General features: G+C 38.9%; 1 protein-coding gene and 1 long non-coding RNA gene across 52 annotated transcripts in view; one reads left to right on the forward strand and one right to left on the reverse strand.

The window, feature by feature from the left end:
* Positions 1–19,053, reverse strand: part of LOC125242628 (Down syndrome cell adhesion molecule-like protein Dscam2) — a 115,232-nt gene continuing 96,179 nt past the window's right edge. For 46 of the 50 annotated variants that reach the window (XM_048151492.1, XM_048151484.1, XM_048151468.1 and 43 more), the window contains 9 exons: positions 12,708–12,908; positions 10,652–10,828; positions 8,861–8,956; positions 6,976–7,151; positions 6,383–6,496; positions 5,760–5,898; positions 5,115–5,264; positions 1,728–1,788; positions 1–222 (listed from right to left, as the gene is read on the reverse strand). In XM_048151492.1, the coding sequence (XP_048007449.1) occupies positions 144–222; positions 1,728–1,788; positions 5,115–5,264; positions 5,760–5,898; positions 6,383–6,496; positions 6,976–7,151; positions 8,861–8,956; positions 10,652–10,828; positions 12,708–12,908 (1,193 nt within the window). In that variant the 3' untranslated portion in view covers positions 1–143. Of the gene's footprint in view, positions 223–1,727; positions 1,789–2,996; positions 3,003–5,114; positions 5,265–5,759; positions 5,899–6,382; positions 6,497–6,975; positions 7,152–8,860; positions 8,957–10,651; positions 10,829–12,707; positions 12,909–12,934; positions 13,109–19,053 lie in introns of all 50 variants that reach the window. The other 4 variants (XM_048128056.1, XM_048151707.1, XM_048128068.1 and 1 more) reach the window with 4 other exon arrangements.
* LOC125224666 lies at positions 15,403–17,606 on the forward strand. 2 transcript variants are annotated; one of them, XR_007176898.1, is made up of 3 exons: positions 15,403–15,435; positions 16,134–16,216; positions 17,138–17,606. It is a non-coding gene; the product is annotated as an uncharacterized LOC125224666 (long non-coding RNA). The 2 variants fall into 2 exon arrangements; XR_007176899.1 differs by lacking the exon at positions 15,403–15,435 and adding an exon at positions 15,652–15,938.

The raw sequence follows: 19,053 nt of genomic DNA on the forward strand, positions 1-19,053 counted from the left end.
TTGGCACAGCCGCTTCGCTGAACTTCGAGCGCGTACAACTGAGAAATAATGAGCGATCGAACGTAGGAGGTAAAGTTTCAGTTCAGCTGTACGGCGGGGTGGAGCGTGGTGGGAGCGTGCCGTGGTCGGGAGCGGTCTACAGGTTACACTGCCACAGTATCGTAGGCTGTGAGTCCCCGCCCGTGGACTGCTTGCTGGGCGACTGGGGTGCTTGCTTCTGGTCTGAAATTGTAACAAACACGGTGAGACATCGAGTCGCTGTTGAAGTTTTGAAAGCTTGATGTGTGTTGGACGGTAGAGATGAGTGAGTTACAAAAAGTTCGTTACGAGATGTGCCGTTGGATTTAAATACCATATCGTGTACTGTAACGATAGCTGTTGGGTTATATATTTCATCCAGCGACTATAAGGTATTGTAAGCTTATGGACATCATGGGGCGTATTTATAGTAAAAATGTAGCAAACTTTGGTTATTATTACACAGCATGTCGTATATAAGACAGTCGCACTTGGACAAACGATGAAGGCATATTATATTATTAATTAACAATCGAACACTAAGTGCGAGTAGCAGGCTAGTACATACATAATGTTTAAAAATTAATAGGTATGAGGGGGGTTAATTTTTTATAGCAGGGTAGCTAGACTCATAGCTAGATATCTAAGTATGCGGGGTCATCCGATTTCAAGGAGTAAATGCTAAAATGATTATCACACGCCTCACGGCAAATTATTATCAAAATAATGTTATGAGAAGGCCTTACCGATCTGCAAAATAAGTAAAGTGCACAAGGTTGGAAGTGTTAGCGACATAATGTTAGAACATAAACAGGCATATAAGTCACAGAGACATCGTTCACATACTTGACTTACTGTTTCCTCATTTAGATCTGGCTTTGTTAGACGTTTAGATGGAGACGGATGCAGAACATAACACATGCTTAGTAATGCATACTAGTACGCTACGCTATGTATGCAAGCGCACACACAAGGATACGGCCATGTTATAGTGTCTCATTTAGATCTGGCTTTGTTATTCTGGGGTGTCATTTAAATCAAAATTGTTTAGTTAACTGTTCACAGTTCAGTACATGTATTATTGGAATTTACGCATGGAACATTATCATAGTTAATACTTAATAGTTATGTGGTGCACAAGTATACTTTAAGAATATGTGCGAATGTGTGCAATAGGTACTGACACGTTGGTGTAAAGAAACTTAGGTTTTAAGTTTTTGTGTGGGTTGATTAGGTTCTTTAAAATGTAGTTTGAATAAGTAGTGTCACAGGATTATTTTTCAGCGTTTGGTATTTGTTGACCATAAAACATATTTAATATCAACAATATCCATACCTGTCGATAACGGCTGATAATTTTTTTTAAAAGGAAACGGTTATATGTAAAACATTTTGGCAGGAAGTAAACGTACCTTCATGCCTTCGCTTTATCCCCATGTTTAGGTAGTGACTAATGTCTAGAACTTGAATAAAATATTTAATAGTTTGTAGGCTACCTTTTAGTGGGAGCCTGTTCAATTACCTACTGTCGCTTCTATAATTCACAAGCAACAATGATGCATTGCATTTTGGCTCGTTTCACGCGTTTACGCGTATTTTAAGCGAGCTGAAGTTTCTTAACCTGGGTATATAAGTTTTCAACATTAGGCGGTGTAACAATTTTTTGACAGTTCTGTATGCGTGTGTATGTGTGTTGGCCTAGTACTGACCTGTCAATGAGTTTCCTCATTTCCTCGGTGTGCATGCCGTCCTTGGCAGTGTGGGCCCTCACTGCAACAGACACAAGTCACGACGCGCTCTACGCTACCTCCTACCTACGGCCGTCTCGGACAACATTCATCCAAACATTTTTTATAAATTTTTGCTTCGCGAAAAGTTCCCTTTGGTAAGGATATTAGTACTCATCTAACTTCCCAATTCCCAAGGCCTCACAGCCCCACACAAGTAGGTAATTTAATTTAAATCAATATTGTGGGAAGTATCGGTGAACCTCTGTTAGGTACAAGTAAGCTTTAAACGGTATTTAATGAGTGTGCAACTCCACCAGAGATATAGGTTTTGATGGCCGCTAGCCAACCAATAACCAGTGGCCAACGCTTGTTTGGCAGAAAACATCGTTTAAATTGTGTAATTCCACATCCATTGTTCTAGAATACCTATAACGAAATGAAAATCCAAACCTGGCAGACAAGTATGGTCGCGCGATAAATGATTAGGTAAACATCTGGCCGTCCCTATCGCACTTACAAATAATGCGATAGGGATGGCCTAATTTTTTATCATTTATTGCGCGACCATGCTTGCCTGCCTCCTCTATCTGAATATAATTTATTGAAATACCTACCGTGAGTAGAACCGTGGGCTTTAGAAAAAAATAAACTTCGCCACATACATTATGAATGGCCTTTCATTTTGAGATTAACATTTTGATTTTTTAACGTTTATCCATTCGACTACTACAAACTATTTTTGAATGGCGTGTTTTTGCAGTTTTTATTCTGTTTATATTATAAGGTACAAAATCCAAAGGATTAGAAATTCGTCAATTAAACTAGTGTTTGATGAATGATACCCGAGTCTGCCTTCTGAAACACGGACTATAATCTACAACAATTTAAAAAATAAGTTATCACAACCACGTCTATACACATAAAATAGATTTGTGAAACTTCACTTGAAGATTATAGAAATTCCCATTAGACTATTTGGCGACTCTGAACAACCAATCTTCTATTCGCATTTAAGTAATAAATAATATTTCGTGGAGGAACGTATTTATTAGGTGATCATTTGTTCAGTATCACAAAACAGTCAGAAGATAGAAAGACAAGACAAATTTTGAAAATTAAATCTAGAAAGCCAATTGCGCTATTCAGAAGCTTAGATGTATCCAATTGTTATTACTGAGACAAATTTAGCATGCTGTCAGTCACAATGTAATAAAACATAAAGATAATCTAGTTGAGCCAAAGTTTTACCGTCTTCTGTTCAGGCGACACCCAGGACGCATGGACCAATTTGAGGATTAATATTGAAAATTTACAGTTTAAAGACAGACAGGGGAAGGGTGTGTAAAGGTCGCATTAATCCGTCGCCAAAAAGCTACTGCCATACCATTTAATCAAAGTTACGCGCTCATACCTATTAAAAAGACAAGCTTTAATGAATATTGGCTGAACTTTTACAAAATATATGATTATGTCAGTATTCGTTTCGTTTTCCATTCAAAGAAAATAGAGCGAGTAGAAATTGTGTAGTTACGAGTAAGTATATAAAACTTTTGCAAGCAACAAACATGTGTGCAAGATAAACTAGTTTAGCGTGAGTTGCGGTCTCAGCCTATATGTATAAAAAAACAGTAAGGTCCATACGGGTAAGTGGGTCATAGGGCGAAGTGTGTATGGACTTCACATTTGGCCTATTTAAACCAATGATCAGTGTTTATTGAGAGTTCATACGTTTACCACTAACCGAGAATAACAAGTACCAAAAGTATGAACTCGCAAAAACACCTGTGACTATGAGTAAAAAGGTCAAATATGAAGGTCAGACACACTGCCTTATGGCACACTTATCCGTATTGATCTTATCCCGTTTTAATATGAATGAGACCGTAACATCGAGTATGGCGGCAGTGCCAGCTACTAGGTTCGTGTGACCCTTAGAGCGACTTGTAACTTCATAACAAGCAGATTCTGTACACACATGTTCACTTGTCGAGCCAAGCACTCGATTTGTGAATGTGTGCGTGCCCTGCGTAAACACAAGGATAATATCGGCGTTATGAAATCTGAGTTGTTTACCTCTGTCAGTCTTTTAACTCTTTGATTGATTATGTATGATTTTGTAAATGTATGGGATGAAGTAGAACTATTTGTCATACTTGTATATTATATGTAGCAAATTTGTTCAAAGGAAAATATATAATATGCTGCTTTAAGCTTTAGCGGAATATACTACTTAAATGTGTGAAGTATGACAAATATGATGTTTGGAATTTGATGTGTCCCTGGCAGAAGCAGTGCTTTGCGTATATATATCGGCATGTTGCATTCACATGCTGACCTTGAATTTGCTCGATTTGACACCTGTCTTATTCTATTGATCGTAAATGCAATAGCCTCGCTAGACTACTTTATGTATGTACGTTCCAGAAATTATCAAGATGTCACCAAGGTTAATGTTTGGCATCAGAGAAAGAATAAGCGTCCTGGTTTTGCCGGACGATTTCTTTATACTAATCGAGATTATTCTAGATGGACTGATTTCAGCCAAGGTTTCCAACCAGATCCATGGTTATTTTTATTTTTTATCAATTTTGTATCTACTTTTAATTGAATAACAATTAATTAGGATTACAATCCGGCCGTGCTTCGAGGCAGAATGTTGATGATAAACGACATGGATGTTTAGAATCAGAAGTTAAATTGGGATCGAGCTTTAAACTGGACCTTCGTTTTCTCTTACGAGTAATTGAACCTGTGTTTCGAACAAATATTGTTGCGAGGTATTGTTAAGAACTAATAGAATCACTGCACGTTGAGCAAGGAAAACAACTGAAGTGATTCCATTGGTTTTACAACTCCCACGCAACATCATTGATTCATCTGTGATTGCGGTAAAGTTTTGAGTATTAATGTGGATGATATTCGACCTTGTGATGTACCGTTTCCGGGAAAAAATCTAAAGTAGGGAATATTCCTTATCGGAGAAAATTTCCTATAGAGTATTCGCTACGTAAGATTATTTTCTCGGGAACGTCATAACTATGATAAATAAGAGCTCGGTGTAAGGCCTGAGTGGGCTGGTATTGAGCGTGCGGCGTGCACGTCAAACAATTGAAGCTCATATAGTGTCTAGGGTACGTAGTCGAATGGCACAAACGCCCACGAAACGCTCACCAAAACGTAACGCTCGTAGACATCTATTTCTGTCGCTCTTGCGTATTGGCGCGACAGAGCCAGACTACCTTTCTCGGCGTTTCGTTTCGGCGAGCCCGCCCCACTGCACGCCAAGCCGACCGAGCGTCCACTCAGGCCTTAAACTTATCTCCAAGCAAGGTTGTGTGTGTTGTGCGTGTGTGTGTGTGTTTGTACCGGGGTAGTTGCGGGGCTGGTCGCACTCGGCCTCGGAGATCTCGTTGGAGTCCTTGCTCTCGTTGAAGGAGGAGGAGCAGTTGTTGTCGGCGGCGGCGTTGCGCGGCGGCGGCGGCGGCGGCTCGGGCGACCCGCCGCACTTGCGGGTTCCTGCGCACACGAGACACACCACGGGTTAGCTTAAACTCTTATTATACATACTCCTGCTTACTCCTATCTACCTATGGGAATATTCCCAGAACACATGAAAATACTCAAGTTTTACTGCCACTCTTAGCAATTCAGGGTTTATTAAATATTTGACAAGTTTCCGACACCACAATTGACCTCTTTCTCATTAGACTTCTTTGACACACGGGAGGAAAGAGGGTGGTGAAATTCTTAGCTGAAGTAGTCAGAACACGTTCTAAGGGAACGGTTCCTCCGCCTCCCAGAAAAAAGAACTCGTCTAACGGGAAGACTTTCCATCTTTAACACATTCACTACCACACAAAAAATGGCGGACTACGTCAGAAACCGGTAGTAATCTGTAACCGCTTGTATGGGGACAACCCGTCCAACAGGCATCGTCGGGCATCTGAGCAAAGTTCACGAGTGCCCACCAGGCGTTCTTGGTTGCGAAAGTGTCATACTGAGGTCACTGACCGATGCTGGGTCGAGAGCCGTAGTGGTCGGAGTAGGGCGTGCCGTAGGCGCCGGTGTATTGCTCGTCCTCGGGCTGGCAGCACGCGGGTTCATCGTACTCGGGGCCGCAGGCGTACATCGGTCGGGAATAGCGGGCGCGCTGAAATTAAACATATATAACGTACAATTAATTAGAGTACATGTACAGTAAAGACCCTGATCGCATTTTTAGTCACCTTCTTTGTGTTCAATAGGACACAACTGAGGTTTCAGCCGACGATTTTATATCACCACACATATGGAATGTCAGGTGAGCATCTTGGAAAATGCGGAGCATTTCCTAAAATAGGCGTGACATAGCGTTCTGGTTGTGCAAAAATGTATTTTGAGGTTATGTTTCTTACTTCTCATCTGAGCGGATAGTTAATTACTGATCATCGACTCGACACCCTTTGCGAATATTTGGCGCGTTTAGATTATGTTTACAAAAGCGGCCCGGAACCTGCCGGAACTGTAAATAAAAGGCCGTGACGAGTGACAGGAGAGGCCTTTGCCCATCACTGGGATACAAGTGATGGGCAAAGGCCTCTCCTATACCATACCATACTTAGTATAAGCTAAAATAGTAATGTTGTATGACTCACGTATTGGTCCTCTTCAGCGCAGGTGGCCGGGTCGTCGTACTCGGGGGCGGTGGAGTAGATGGCGCTCTGTCCTCCCTGAGAGTTCTTGCGGGCGTAGCGGCTGTTGGCGCGAGGCTGGAACCATTTATAACAAGGTTATTCACATTATTTTATTTTTATTGTTGTTTTATGAAAATCCTGGTCACGGCACCAATTGTCATTTTAAGTCAAGTTAATAATTACGTGCCAAACTCCAATCGTCGCTAAATATCTGCAACTATTGAGCGAGTTAGATACCGATAACAAAAGAATATACACAGTGTTTTTTCTATGCTCCGTTAACTGAGAGGTATGGCTAAGAACATTTAAGGAGACATTACTTGATTGGTTTCCTTGAGCCCGTCTCTTTTTCGACCCGCACTAATTTCAGTTAGTAAGGTTACAAGCACAGCCTGGGGCTTGCTCCAGCGGATTGCTAATATGATTCAGTCCACCGTACTTGACCTGTCCACATGGGTAGGATTAGCTATCTGACGACCTGCGGGCTTTATGCTATCTCATGTAGTCTGCCGTATTCGACCTATCCACATGGCTATAGCTGGTAAGGCACTCACCATGCTTTGGCTGCCGGCGCGGGAGTGCGCGGGGTGGTGCGGGTGCGGGTGCGCGAGCGTGCCGGCGTGCGCATGCGCGTGCGCGTGTGGGAACGCCAGCGCCTTGCTCGGGTCCATCTCCTCGCGGAAGCCCAGCAGGTGGAACGTGGCGTACGGGCAGATCTCGTCCTCCATGCCTGCAACATAATCTTATTAGTAGGTGAATTTGCACATAAGGGCGTGATTCTCGCAGAGACCAGACAGAGAGAGTGAAATTTCAAAATCTTCGGTTTTCGATGAATCAAGATTCAATAGTTCATTCATGGTATTAAACACATAATTATCTATCCTAATATGGACACTGACTTGCCTTACAAATTTAATTGTAGTTTATCTCGATCTAAAATTCTGACAACTCACGCACTTAACTATTTTATGTTACTGATTTTAAATACGAATCAGGCTGCCACGTGACAGTTGGTAGCAGGCCTAGTGTGGAGCTGCAGGATATTAACCAATGTTAACAAGCTTTATATTTTAAATAAATATTCTATTCTTTCTCTGATGCTAAACATTAGGCCTGATTTAAACGGCGTGCAAACTCGCATGCGATTTTAGTTACATTGCGGGCTGTTTATGTTACATACAATTTTGCACAGCCGTCAATACCGCAATGTAATAAAACTCGTATGCGAGTTCTCGTAGTCGTTTGATAGATTCAGATATGAGGAGTTTAAAGATTTTTTAGTGTCTCTCCGAGAATGTGTATATTGTGTATTTCTAGTTAAATTAGGTTAGGTAATCGTAATCGTGCGTTATTATTGTTTAATATTACGCTTTTTATTATTCAAATGCATTTTAGTTACATTAGATGCGTTATCGTTATATGCAAATAGTATTCCCATGTGTACATTGACATTGCAAATTAATTTCATAGGTATGCTGAAAACACACTTGAAAAATGGGTATTTTAAATGAGAATGAAAAACTTGTTACCGGTTACTTAAACAACTGATTATTTTCATAATCTAAATTATAGGTAATATATAAAACGCATGCCATCTATGTTTACACAGAAAAAGAGGAGCAAATAAAAAATAACTGGGTTAGAAAAAAAGCCAAACTAGGTTGCAAACAACTATGAATTAACATTTAAAAACATTCTGCCCAGAAATTAACAAATATTAAGAGTTGACTTGTTTTTTCTTTCACGGAAATTGCTTCTTCGTGAAAAATTTACGTAGGTAAGTATTTTTATCCATATATTCTCTAGGCAGGATGTTATATAAGACACATACACATACTCACGGTTCAGGCATGTTAGTCGATACGCCACTCTGTTAGAACCTCATTACAATTCACTCTCTTAATGTCCAATTTCATCTTAATTCACAATTGTTTTTGGGTAAATAAGTATTTTAAGTGCATATTCAAAGCAGTTTTTTTATTTACGATATAAATTTAACAATTTTTTATACCGATATATTAGACATAATAATTTATCCTGTATACCTACTAATGTAATGGGATATGTGTTATATTTAATGTAGATGTGATTGGACATTAGTTACTACTTTTTGATACCAGTATGATCGCCGTTCATTTGTTACAAATTCAGTCTATACCTATACTCCTAGTGTACAAACATTTATGCAAGTAAATACTCAAGTGTTATTTTGTTATTGAATGGCCTGCTCTTAGAGTGCACTGGTGCCACAATCACAGCCACAAAACGCACGCTCCTAGCGCGCGCACGCAAGTCGTTTACGCCGGCCAAATATAGGTTAAAACAAATGACGGGCGGTCAACGTCAGGCGTCTCACTCTAGAATGCGTTCTGTGGTCGTCTTGGCAGCTAGATACCCAGTATTTTGTTAATGTTTGGCGATGACCCTGGTGTCAGTCACCTGTGGAAATGGTGTCGCCGGAGCCCCGGCGCTGGTGCGCGCGGCGCACGCGCTCGTAGTGGTGGCGGCGCGGGTCCCACGTCGAGTGCGCGTTCACTGTGCCACACTACCCGTTAGGAACCACGACCGAGCGGCTTGGCCGCTTACGATGCATTATGACGGATTACTATTTAGGTGGATCAATTTGAAGGCTTGAGCGAAATTTCTGGGAGGCGTATGGTCACGATATTATAGAGGACAAATCACTTTATGATAACCCTTCAGACATATGTCACTCTCAAGTAGATAATACATATCCTTGTCGATCATGACACGAGCTAACATAATGAGATTCAAAACCCGAAAAAGTAGTTTGTCTCTTGGGTTTAGGCAGAGACAATCCACGGGATCCGGTGATTGATATCACCTGGATTTTAGTCCTTTACATTTAATATAATACGGATCTAAACTTTGCCAAGATTATGATAGATTAGATGGTTAAATAATTTAGTCTGTTTATAATGATGGCCTCTATTTTCTTCAATCAGTCGTAACGCAATACGTAAGCGACGAAGTGGAACCAGAAACCATTGCTACATCCAAGCTCAGGGATTGGCCTAAAATAAGCTAGATCCATGCGCTTTGCCGTGGTTCTGAACGCATGCGGTCCGATAGCATCACACTAACAAAAGTATACCGTATTAAGTATACAAAGCACGAATGTGCAATTTAAATGATAGATCGTCAGATGCTAACGAACTGGGTTTAAACATAAACAATATAAAAAGCGTGCCCGATGTAAAATAAAAACATCGAACAGACAAAATTTATACGTACAAAGTTAATAAAGATTCGAATCGATAAAATTATTTCAATATCAAAATTACTTTTAATAAAAGTTATGATTCCTTAATCTTTATTAACCATTTCCAATATTTTCGTGCATTAAGGAAAATATGTTGAAAAAGAAATTGGAACCACTGTTACAGTAGGCAATGCATTTACTTATTGCACATTTTTTTCTGAAATTAGAACTTTAATATCAATTTTGTTTCGTTAATGCACGAACTTGTTATATCATAAGTAAGGGGCCACCCTAATAGGGAAAATCAAATAATAAAACAGGGGTAGAACAGACATAATGACAACGGACGACATCTACCATTTTATACCGTCACCCACCTTGTCACCTTGCTAAAACTATTGTCATAAATAATAATTTAGAACTATCTAGGCAAGAAATAGCGAAGAGAGAAATTCGTGCAGACAGGTTTATAAAAATCTGACATCATTTACTTACCTATTTCGATTTAAAATAAATAAAGAACTATTGAACTATTTTAGTTTCTTGTGATAGAATGAATTATTGATGACTTATATTATAAGAAAACAGTGTCGTAAAAATAACATGAAAGATTAAGAGTGCGTGTGAATTTTTATTTAGAAAGGTATCGTCGACAGTGGTGAACAGAGAAGTGGGGGTGAATAGAGATAACATAGAGGTGTTATCTCGAAATTACCTGAAATTAAGTATTAAGACACAAGGATTATGTAAATAGTAGGTATGTGAAGGGTCGCATGTCATATGAACATGAAACTTGAAACCCTGGTCCGGACATCATCTTTTAGGGTGCTCATCACACAAATAAATGCGATTCGAACCCGGGACCGCGGCGTAGCACAGGTTCACTACCGACTGCACTCATCGATCGCGCAATAGCGGTGTCTGCCGTACCTCCGCCGCCACTTTGGTGTGTGCTGTACCTACACGGCGCCTGGGGCAGGGGCAAGGAGTTATGTGTAGGCACTCACTGATAACAGCCTGTCGCTTGACACGGTCGCAGGTGTTGTAGTTGGAGCCGGGCACGGGCGGCAGCTTGCGGTTGGGCGGCGCGATGTAGCCGAGCTCGTCGCGCAGGCCGCCGCGCTTGTCCAGCGTGCCGCCGCCGCCGCCCATGGCCGCTTGAGACGCGTTGTACACGGCATCGTCTGCGGGCACGGAGTCGAGGATCGTGTAAGGTTGACTTTACTGTCACTTATAGCTGTTAGGGCTAGTTCAGACACGGCGGATTCCGCGCGGTCCTAATCCGCGCGGAACCATTCCGCGAGCGAACGAAAGTGTTCAGACATGCGCGGTTATCGTGCGGTGCGAGGTGAGGTGACGTGACAGCCTCTCAGTTCAATGATACACAATTTTGTTAGAACAAGAGATGGTGTGCGGTATAAAGACACTTTATACTCTGCACCCATGAGAAATCTTAATAGATCATACACAGGAAGAAGTACACCGTCATCTTTGAACATAAGATATAGATATGCTCATTACTTTGTAAATGGGTCGCGTAGAATGGCAAGATATAAAAATATAGAATTTACATGTAACTACTGCAGAAAATTGTAAATAAAGTACCAACTAACCAAACATTTTTTTTCGCCAACGAATCCTCTTTGTCACCTAAAATCTCTACCTGTACCAGCTCCTGCCTACCTCTGTTTTTGACTATTTTACTGGAATAATCTGCACACTGGATGTCCCATAGTGCTGGTCTTTTTTCAATTTCGTCTACAAATAATTCGGTGTCAAAGCACTCCATCGTCATGTAACGTGCGGCACGCGCGGATTCCACGAAGCAACTGAACACGCGTAGGCAACGTCATAGAATTTGGACCGCGCGGCGAACGCGCGTTTTCATTTTCTTGCGGTCGAGTTGCGGCTACCGCGCGGATGCATAGTCCGCGCGGTGTGGTGTGAACGTTCTAGTACTATGCTATTGAAACAAAATCCGCGCGGTTGATCCGCGCGGTTTGCATCCGCGCGGTTTCCGCCGTGTCTGAACTAGCCCTTAACCTAGTGATGATTCCATTTATTTCACTTATACTAGGTTCCAGGTTCATTTAGTCATAACTATACCTATCAAAGTCGTATTTAACGTATTAATAAAGGTAGTGGGGGCTTCATCAATTCGTATTTCATCATTAGATATGTAGATATAGCTATTTTTTAACAAGCTAGCCATGTTCCAAAATCGAATACCTACCTACCTATAGTATATTAAATTTATTACATGTTCATTAAACACATTATAAAGATATTTATTTTTGTATGAACAGATATAAATTAACATGTTTTTGTTTGTAACTGTAATACCTAATTGAGAACTTAAACACATTTTAAATTAAGGCTTGCTAGTCTGAAATTAAACCTTGAAGTATGTATGTTTAAGATTGTAATTAATGTAAGCACTGAGTCCTGGTTATGAATGTACCTACATAAGTACCTATAACTTAGGGCTCCAGCGCAAATGATTTTGCAAATCATATAAAACGATGGCTTTGAAACAATAAAAATAGGTTGACACATCTAATGTTATACAGGGTGGATATGATGGCTAGCAACAAGAATAGAATGAGATCGGAAGTTAAATTAATGAAAGGAACTCCAAGTAAGACGTCAATTTCAAATAAAGATAAGATGGACGATGCCGATGGTTACGTGATAGTTAGGTATACTTTATTATTATTGCAAACTTTAATCATTGTTTAATTTAGCGTGACCTCAATTCTGTGATATCTATCTTTAGTTAAATGTCAAGAGTCTTTAGAAAAAATGCAAATATTTGAGACTATAACGTAACATCAATTAACTTCATAATGTCATAAACAACATATGAACCTAAAAACAGAAAGTACCTAACTTATTTAAGATTTGAATCTGAAATCCGTCGAAACTTCAGGTCTGTTAGGCAAAAAAAAACTGGCAATAATTTTTCCAAAACAGTTACATTTCATTTCCTCACATGTTGTTTATGACAGAGTCTGAATAAGGTGTTAAAATCAAAAGATGAAGCGTCGCTCCATGCATACATACAGTCGTACACGTCCTTCTGACCTCGCAGGCGGTGCGGCGTGTTCCTTCGAGCCAGCGTCAGGCATATCACCACCACGCCCACTATGAACACCACTATAGTCGCCAGAATAGGCACCAGAACCTCAGGCTCCAGCCACGCTTTGATCCAAGGAGGTAGTTCCTTCCCATCTTCAGCGTTGCCTGGCAACGGCGCGACGGTACCTTTAAAAGAACATGTTTTTATATACCTTTGTGGTGGTCTCGGGTGCCTTTAACAACGCACACGACAACGATGGCGATGATGATAACCAAGATGGCGGCGACGACGGGCACTATCAGGTTGAGATGCGACAGGATCAGCTTGATCGTCTGCTCGGGGGTCAGTGACCCGTCGCCCACCTCGCGCACGGGCGCGATCGTACCTGAAATGCAACGCAAATTGTTAGAAGATATGCGCAGTGTTGCTTTCTCGCACGTTTATAGCGAGAGAGCAACGTTGCGGGACATATCTTACGTTTTTAAAAGAAAAATAAATTTATACTGCTCAATCTACACCAAAGATTACTCAGAGAAACACGACGTCAACTGTAGAGAATTCTCTGCGCAATCGGTGAGAGTAGATTATTGCAGTGAATATTTAAAATCATGGTAAGCGATGCATTTCAGGAACGAATTTGTACAGTTAATGATATGATTTATGAAAACTAGCTACTTCTATTAAACTACATGATTCTAAATATCCGTTTACCACGATAAAACCACAGTATCCATACTTGTACAGACTATCAAGTCGAATGGTAAGGTGCAAAAGTATACGACGCCTAGTCATGATAACATTGCAAAATAATTTTTTTGCAACTACAAATTAAGCCATTTCTATGTCTGTGCGATTCACCTGTCGCACTGCAGGACGCCTGACAGATCTTTGCCATGTTTTTGGAGAACGATTATTTTCGCTCTGTATAACACACCCAAAATATGTAAAAAAACTCTTTTTTTCCATTTTTCCCCTAGTAAAAGTCGCTCAGTATGCCTTATACTGTCTGTGGTTTTCAGTGGCTGGTGTAACACCAAACAGGTGCATACAGTAAAACAGAGGTTTAAACGCGCAATGAATTAGATCAATGACATGACCGCCACCCCTAGGTTAAAATACTATGTAGGACAGGAAAAGCTTAGCTACAAATAATATAGGTGACATTCAGGGTGCGTAGCCGAATGGCACAAACGCTCACGAAACGAAACGCTCGTAGATATCTGTCTCTATCGCTCTTGCGTATTGGCGCGACAGAGCTAGACTACCTTTCGCGGCGTTTCGTTCTCGTTTCGCGTCGTAGAAATGCCATTAAGCTACGGGGCCAGGGGCCCGTTTCTCGAAAGGTACAAGCCTTGTATTACAAGTGCGCGAACTGTCAAATCGTATGGGTTGTCATGGAAACACACTTGTCATACAAGGCTTGTACCTTTCTAGAAACGGGCCACTGGTCCACTTTGTACAGTCACCGTCATAAATAAGTTTCTGTACCTTGTCATTTATAATCGTTTGACATTTTATACAAGGTATAGAAATCATCATCATCATCATCACATTTTATAATCGTATTTGCATGCATTTAGTTATGTTCCATTGCAAATAAATAATGATTGAATCACTTATTTATGCCGGTAACTGTACTTGTCGTACATAGGTGTACTTTGTAGGTACAGTATATGCCCTCAACAGGATTCGAACCCAGGAGTATCGGATTCACAAACAGGGTTCAGGGTTACTACCCGCTGGGACAGACTGGTCATCAAATAGGTATGGACGGTTAAAATGCAATAACACATTATTTCTACCCAGCAAAGGGATTCCTTTTGCTTACTTATAATAATAATTCAACTCCCGCAAAAAAGAAATATATTTTCAATTCGCGACAGTATTTTACAGGACAAGTCATAATATGAAATAAATAAAAAATAACACACATAGGTAACACATACATTTTATTGCAACTACTAAAGCACCAACACCTATTAGCCACAAATAAGAAGAATAAGAATAAGCAAGCTACATAGAAATAAGCAAAAGCATAAAGTAAAGTATAAAAAGAAGAAATGCTTAACATACAAATTAAGTAGGTAAGACAAGCACAAAGGAAAGGTAATAAATACACAACTTAATTTTTTTTTGTAATTTTATGGCCTGGTATCTAAGACCTTTAAGCCAAGTCTTTATTTTTGATGGTGATGAGTTAGTTCTTTGTTCACTTCACAGTTCATATTTTAATATCACTAGTTTCACAATTAAAGCTGTCTTTATTTTAATGGTAATGCGTTTGTACGGTTTTTTAAGTTGGTTCACTTCACAGTTCACATATTTAAAACTCACTTTCGTTGCATACTGTCAAACCGGTGTAACGTCAAACTGAACCAAAAGTGTTTTTAACGAACTTATAAATTGGTTGATAATAGTCCACATTTTGCAACAACACTTTTAGGCGGCGGGAGGGGTCGTCTGTGACTTCAAGCACTTCCTTTTCAGTTACCTCAGTGGCCAGAATGAGACGAGCCATGGAATATGCTGGACACGAAAAGACTATATGTTGTACATCACAGATGTTACCACAGTTGGTGCATTTGTCATCACCAATGATCCCAAGTTTGGCTAGGTGTGCAGGTGTTTTAGTGTGACCAAAACGGAGGCGGTTTAAAGTTGTGATGAAGTCGCGACTTACTGTTCTTAACTTGTGGTACCATGGCTTAACTGGTAAGTTTGCCTGGATACTTCCATACCATTTTCCTTTAATTTCCTGATCTTTTTTCCCAAAACTCCTTCCACAAACTTCTTATTTCATTATTTATTGTCGAATAACAATCTGTCATTGGTATATTTATCATTAATGATACATCTAATGGGTTAAGTCCTTCATTTGCAGCCTTATCAGCTATCTCATTTCCGGTTATTCCTTTATGTGAAGGGATCCACATAAAGGAAATTTCAATTCCCTTTTTCTTATAAATAGTAATCATTTCTTTTATCTTAAAAATTATATACAAACTTTTGAAATGTATCTTAAAACTTTCTAAAGCTTTAATTAAACTTAAAGAGTCGGTGAGAATAAGAAACTTTTGATGACTATTTACATGACTTATAATTTTAATGGCCTCTAAGACTGCATATGCCTCTGCAGAGAAAATACTAAAGTTACCGTTCAGAACAAAGCTTTGGACAAATTTGGTTTGAGGATTATAAACAGCACTACGTACATGGTGATCTCCTTTACTACCATCAGTATAAAGTTTATAGACTTCTTCATTTTTACTTAAAAACTCTAACATTTCCTCATTATTATTGACTGAATCCTTAATTACTGAAACCTCACAAAACAAACAATCATATGTATGAGAATAGCATGGCCAAGGTGAAATACATTATATTGATGGGTAATTTTTCTTTAATTCCAGCAAAATGCGAGACAGTTCGGGAGGATGGCCATTGAGAAGATCAGCACCTGTTGTTAGAGGCTCCCTACAGTTTAATTCGCAAGGTATGATTTTCTTCATTATATGTTGATTACTTGAAGCTAGTAGCTTCACACCGAATCTTTCTGCAAGTAGTAATCTTCTCAATGTAAGTGGCATAATATTAGTTTCTATCTCCATTGCCCTTATAGGGGTGGAGCACATAGCTCCTGAAATTATCCTCAAAGCCTTGTTCTGAATAATATCTAATCTTTGTACACACTTACTATCTAAATACGCTAAACAACTATAATCAAAATGACTCCTAACTATGGCTTTATACAAAATAGTGAGTATTTTTGGGTCTGCCCCCCAAGATACTCCTGCCAAACATCTCATTATGTTTAGACCCTTTGCTGAATTTTGTGAAATATATTTAATGTGCTTTTCAAAAGACAGATTACTTTCAATAACTATACCCAAAAATTTATGGTGATCAACATGGGGAATTATTTCATTGTTAAATAAAATATGAAAAGATGGTAAATCTTTGCTAAAAATCATAGCGGAACTTTTAGAGGGATTTATTTGTAGTAGTAATTTATTTGAGTAATATGAATGAAGTTCCTCAAGAGCATAGTTTACCCTATTTATGGCAATGTCTACACTATGATGCACTGAGTATAATACAAGGTCATCTGCAAATTGCAAAATATTTACAAACTGTGTATTTACATATTTACAAATCTCACTAGTGTACAGATTATATAACAATGGGGATAAAATTGCACCTTAGATACAGATCTTGGTCCATGTAACATGTTATTATGTTTCACATATAAAATACGGTTACTTAGGAATTCATATATCCATTTTGCAAGTAGACCGGGTATCCCCAGGCCAGTCAAGACTTTAACTAGAACACTAGGCTGGACATTATCAAATGCCCCTTTTACATCTAAGAAAGCACATACAGCACTAGAATGACTATTTTTTGCATATTTCAGGTCAGATATGAGAGAAAGGAAGCTGTCTGCGCAGCTCCTACCCTTCCTGAAGCCATATTGCACATGAGGAATGATGCCGTTAGATTCAACAAACCAGTCAAGTCGACACTTAATAATATTTTCAAATATTTTGCCTATACATGAAGACAAGGATATAGGTCGATATGAATCGGCGTTATTTGGAGGTTTACCAGGCTTAAGGACTGGGATCACACATTGCGTTTTCCAAGACTGCGGAATTATTTGTTTCGACCATAATGCATTGAAGATGGTTAATAAAATATCTAGTACTGTTGAATCCAAATTTTTTATTAATATATAGGGAAAATCGTCTAAGCCAGGGCTAGTATTTTTACGTGATAAAAGACTTGATAAGAATTCATTTCTTGAAAATGGTTGCAAAAGAAATTTTGAATTTTCGTTGTTATTATTGAGATTGAAGTAATCATCAAGATTATCTAACAAAACTGTGCTGTCATCAGACAACTTGTCTAAAAAGGAGGGGACAAATTCATCACTATAAGATTTATTTTTATTTGCATTCATACCTTTAAACCTTTTAATATAGTTCCAAATGATGCTTATTGGCGTAGTTCTGTTGAAATAACTACAAAGCCTTTTCCAGCCATTACTTTTTTCCTCTGCAATAGTTCGTTTTTTTAATACATCAAGTCTTTTGTATTTAATATAATTATCTATAGTAGGATTAGCTCTATAGTATTTTAAAGCTTGATAAGAGTTGATGACACTCTGCTCACATTTGTCATTCCACCAAGGAGCGGGAGGTTTGCTTTTAAAAGATGATGTTTTAGTAAATTTAGGAATACATTGTTGTTTAAGAGTATCAAGACCTATGCAAAATTGATTGTATGACTCTAAAGGATTTTCATAATCAACAGTAAAATTTTCAAAGACGCTACTTGATAACTTATTAAACTTTGTCCAGTCTGCTTTGCTGTATAAATATTTATCAATAGGAGAGTTTACTTGATATCTATCAACTGAAAGTGTTATGTCGGTTATGGTTGGGAAGTGATAGCTTCCCATGTTGTTATCATTTACCAACCATTCGCATAGAGGGGCAACACTAGGACTAATTAAACTAACATCTATGGCAGAAGGATTACGATTTGGATAATTAAGAGTTGTGAAGCTACCATCATTCAAAATGCATAAGTCACACTCTTCTATCATGTCAAATAATTGACGGCCACGCGGTTTAGTGGATGCACAACCAAATGCTATATTATGAGCGTTGAAGTCGCCTGATACGAATATAGGTTTAGGTAGATCAAGAATTATTTTCTTTAATTTATTGATTTCTAAAAGACCGCCTGTTGGAGGGCAATAAACACATAAGATTGTCAACTTACCAGTTTCTACCGACAGTGATAAAGCAATTGTCTGTACATCCTCATAGAAATCTGTTTGTAATATATTGTACTTTAAAAATGGTTTAATAAGTATGGCTACACCACCGTGTCCATTTTTTGCATTTTTATTATAGAAATTGTAACCAGGAATGTTAAAATTATAACCATCTGTGAGCCACGTTTCGTTAAGTAAACAAATATCTATGTTATTTTCTTTTAAAAACCGAATAAGTAAAGGTTTTTTATTTTTAACACTTTGAATATTATGTAAAGCAATTCTTAACTGTGAAATATGAGAGGGACAAGAATCCATGTTATGACATATTCTTTAAGAGCATATCCTTAATTATTTTGGTATTAATTGGAGAGTCGTCAACTTTATTTGCTAAATCTATTAAAGTTTGAACGATAGCCGAGGACAGGACATCATTACTCAGTAACTGCGCCTTAATATCGGCAACAGTGGGCAGTGCCGGTGGGGTCTGTGACTTATTTACAGTTACAGGTTTATTTACATTCTTTTTTACATTGGTATTTACATTA

This window comes from Leguminivora glycinivorella, chromosome 1 (genome assembly GCF_023078275.1).
Source record: "Leguminivora glycinivorella isolate SPB_JAAS2020 chromosome 1, LegGlyc_1.1, whole genome shotgun sequence".
NCBI classification, from domain to species: domain Eukaryota; kingdom Metazoa; phylum Arthropoda; class Insecta; order Lepidoptera; family Tortricidae; genus Leguminivora; species Leguminivora glycinivorella.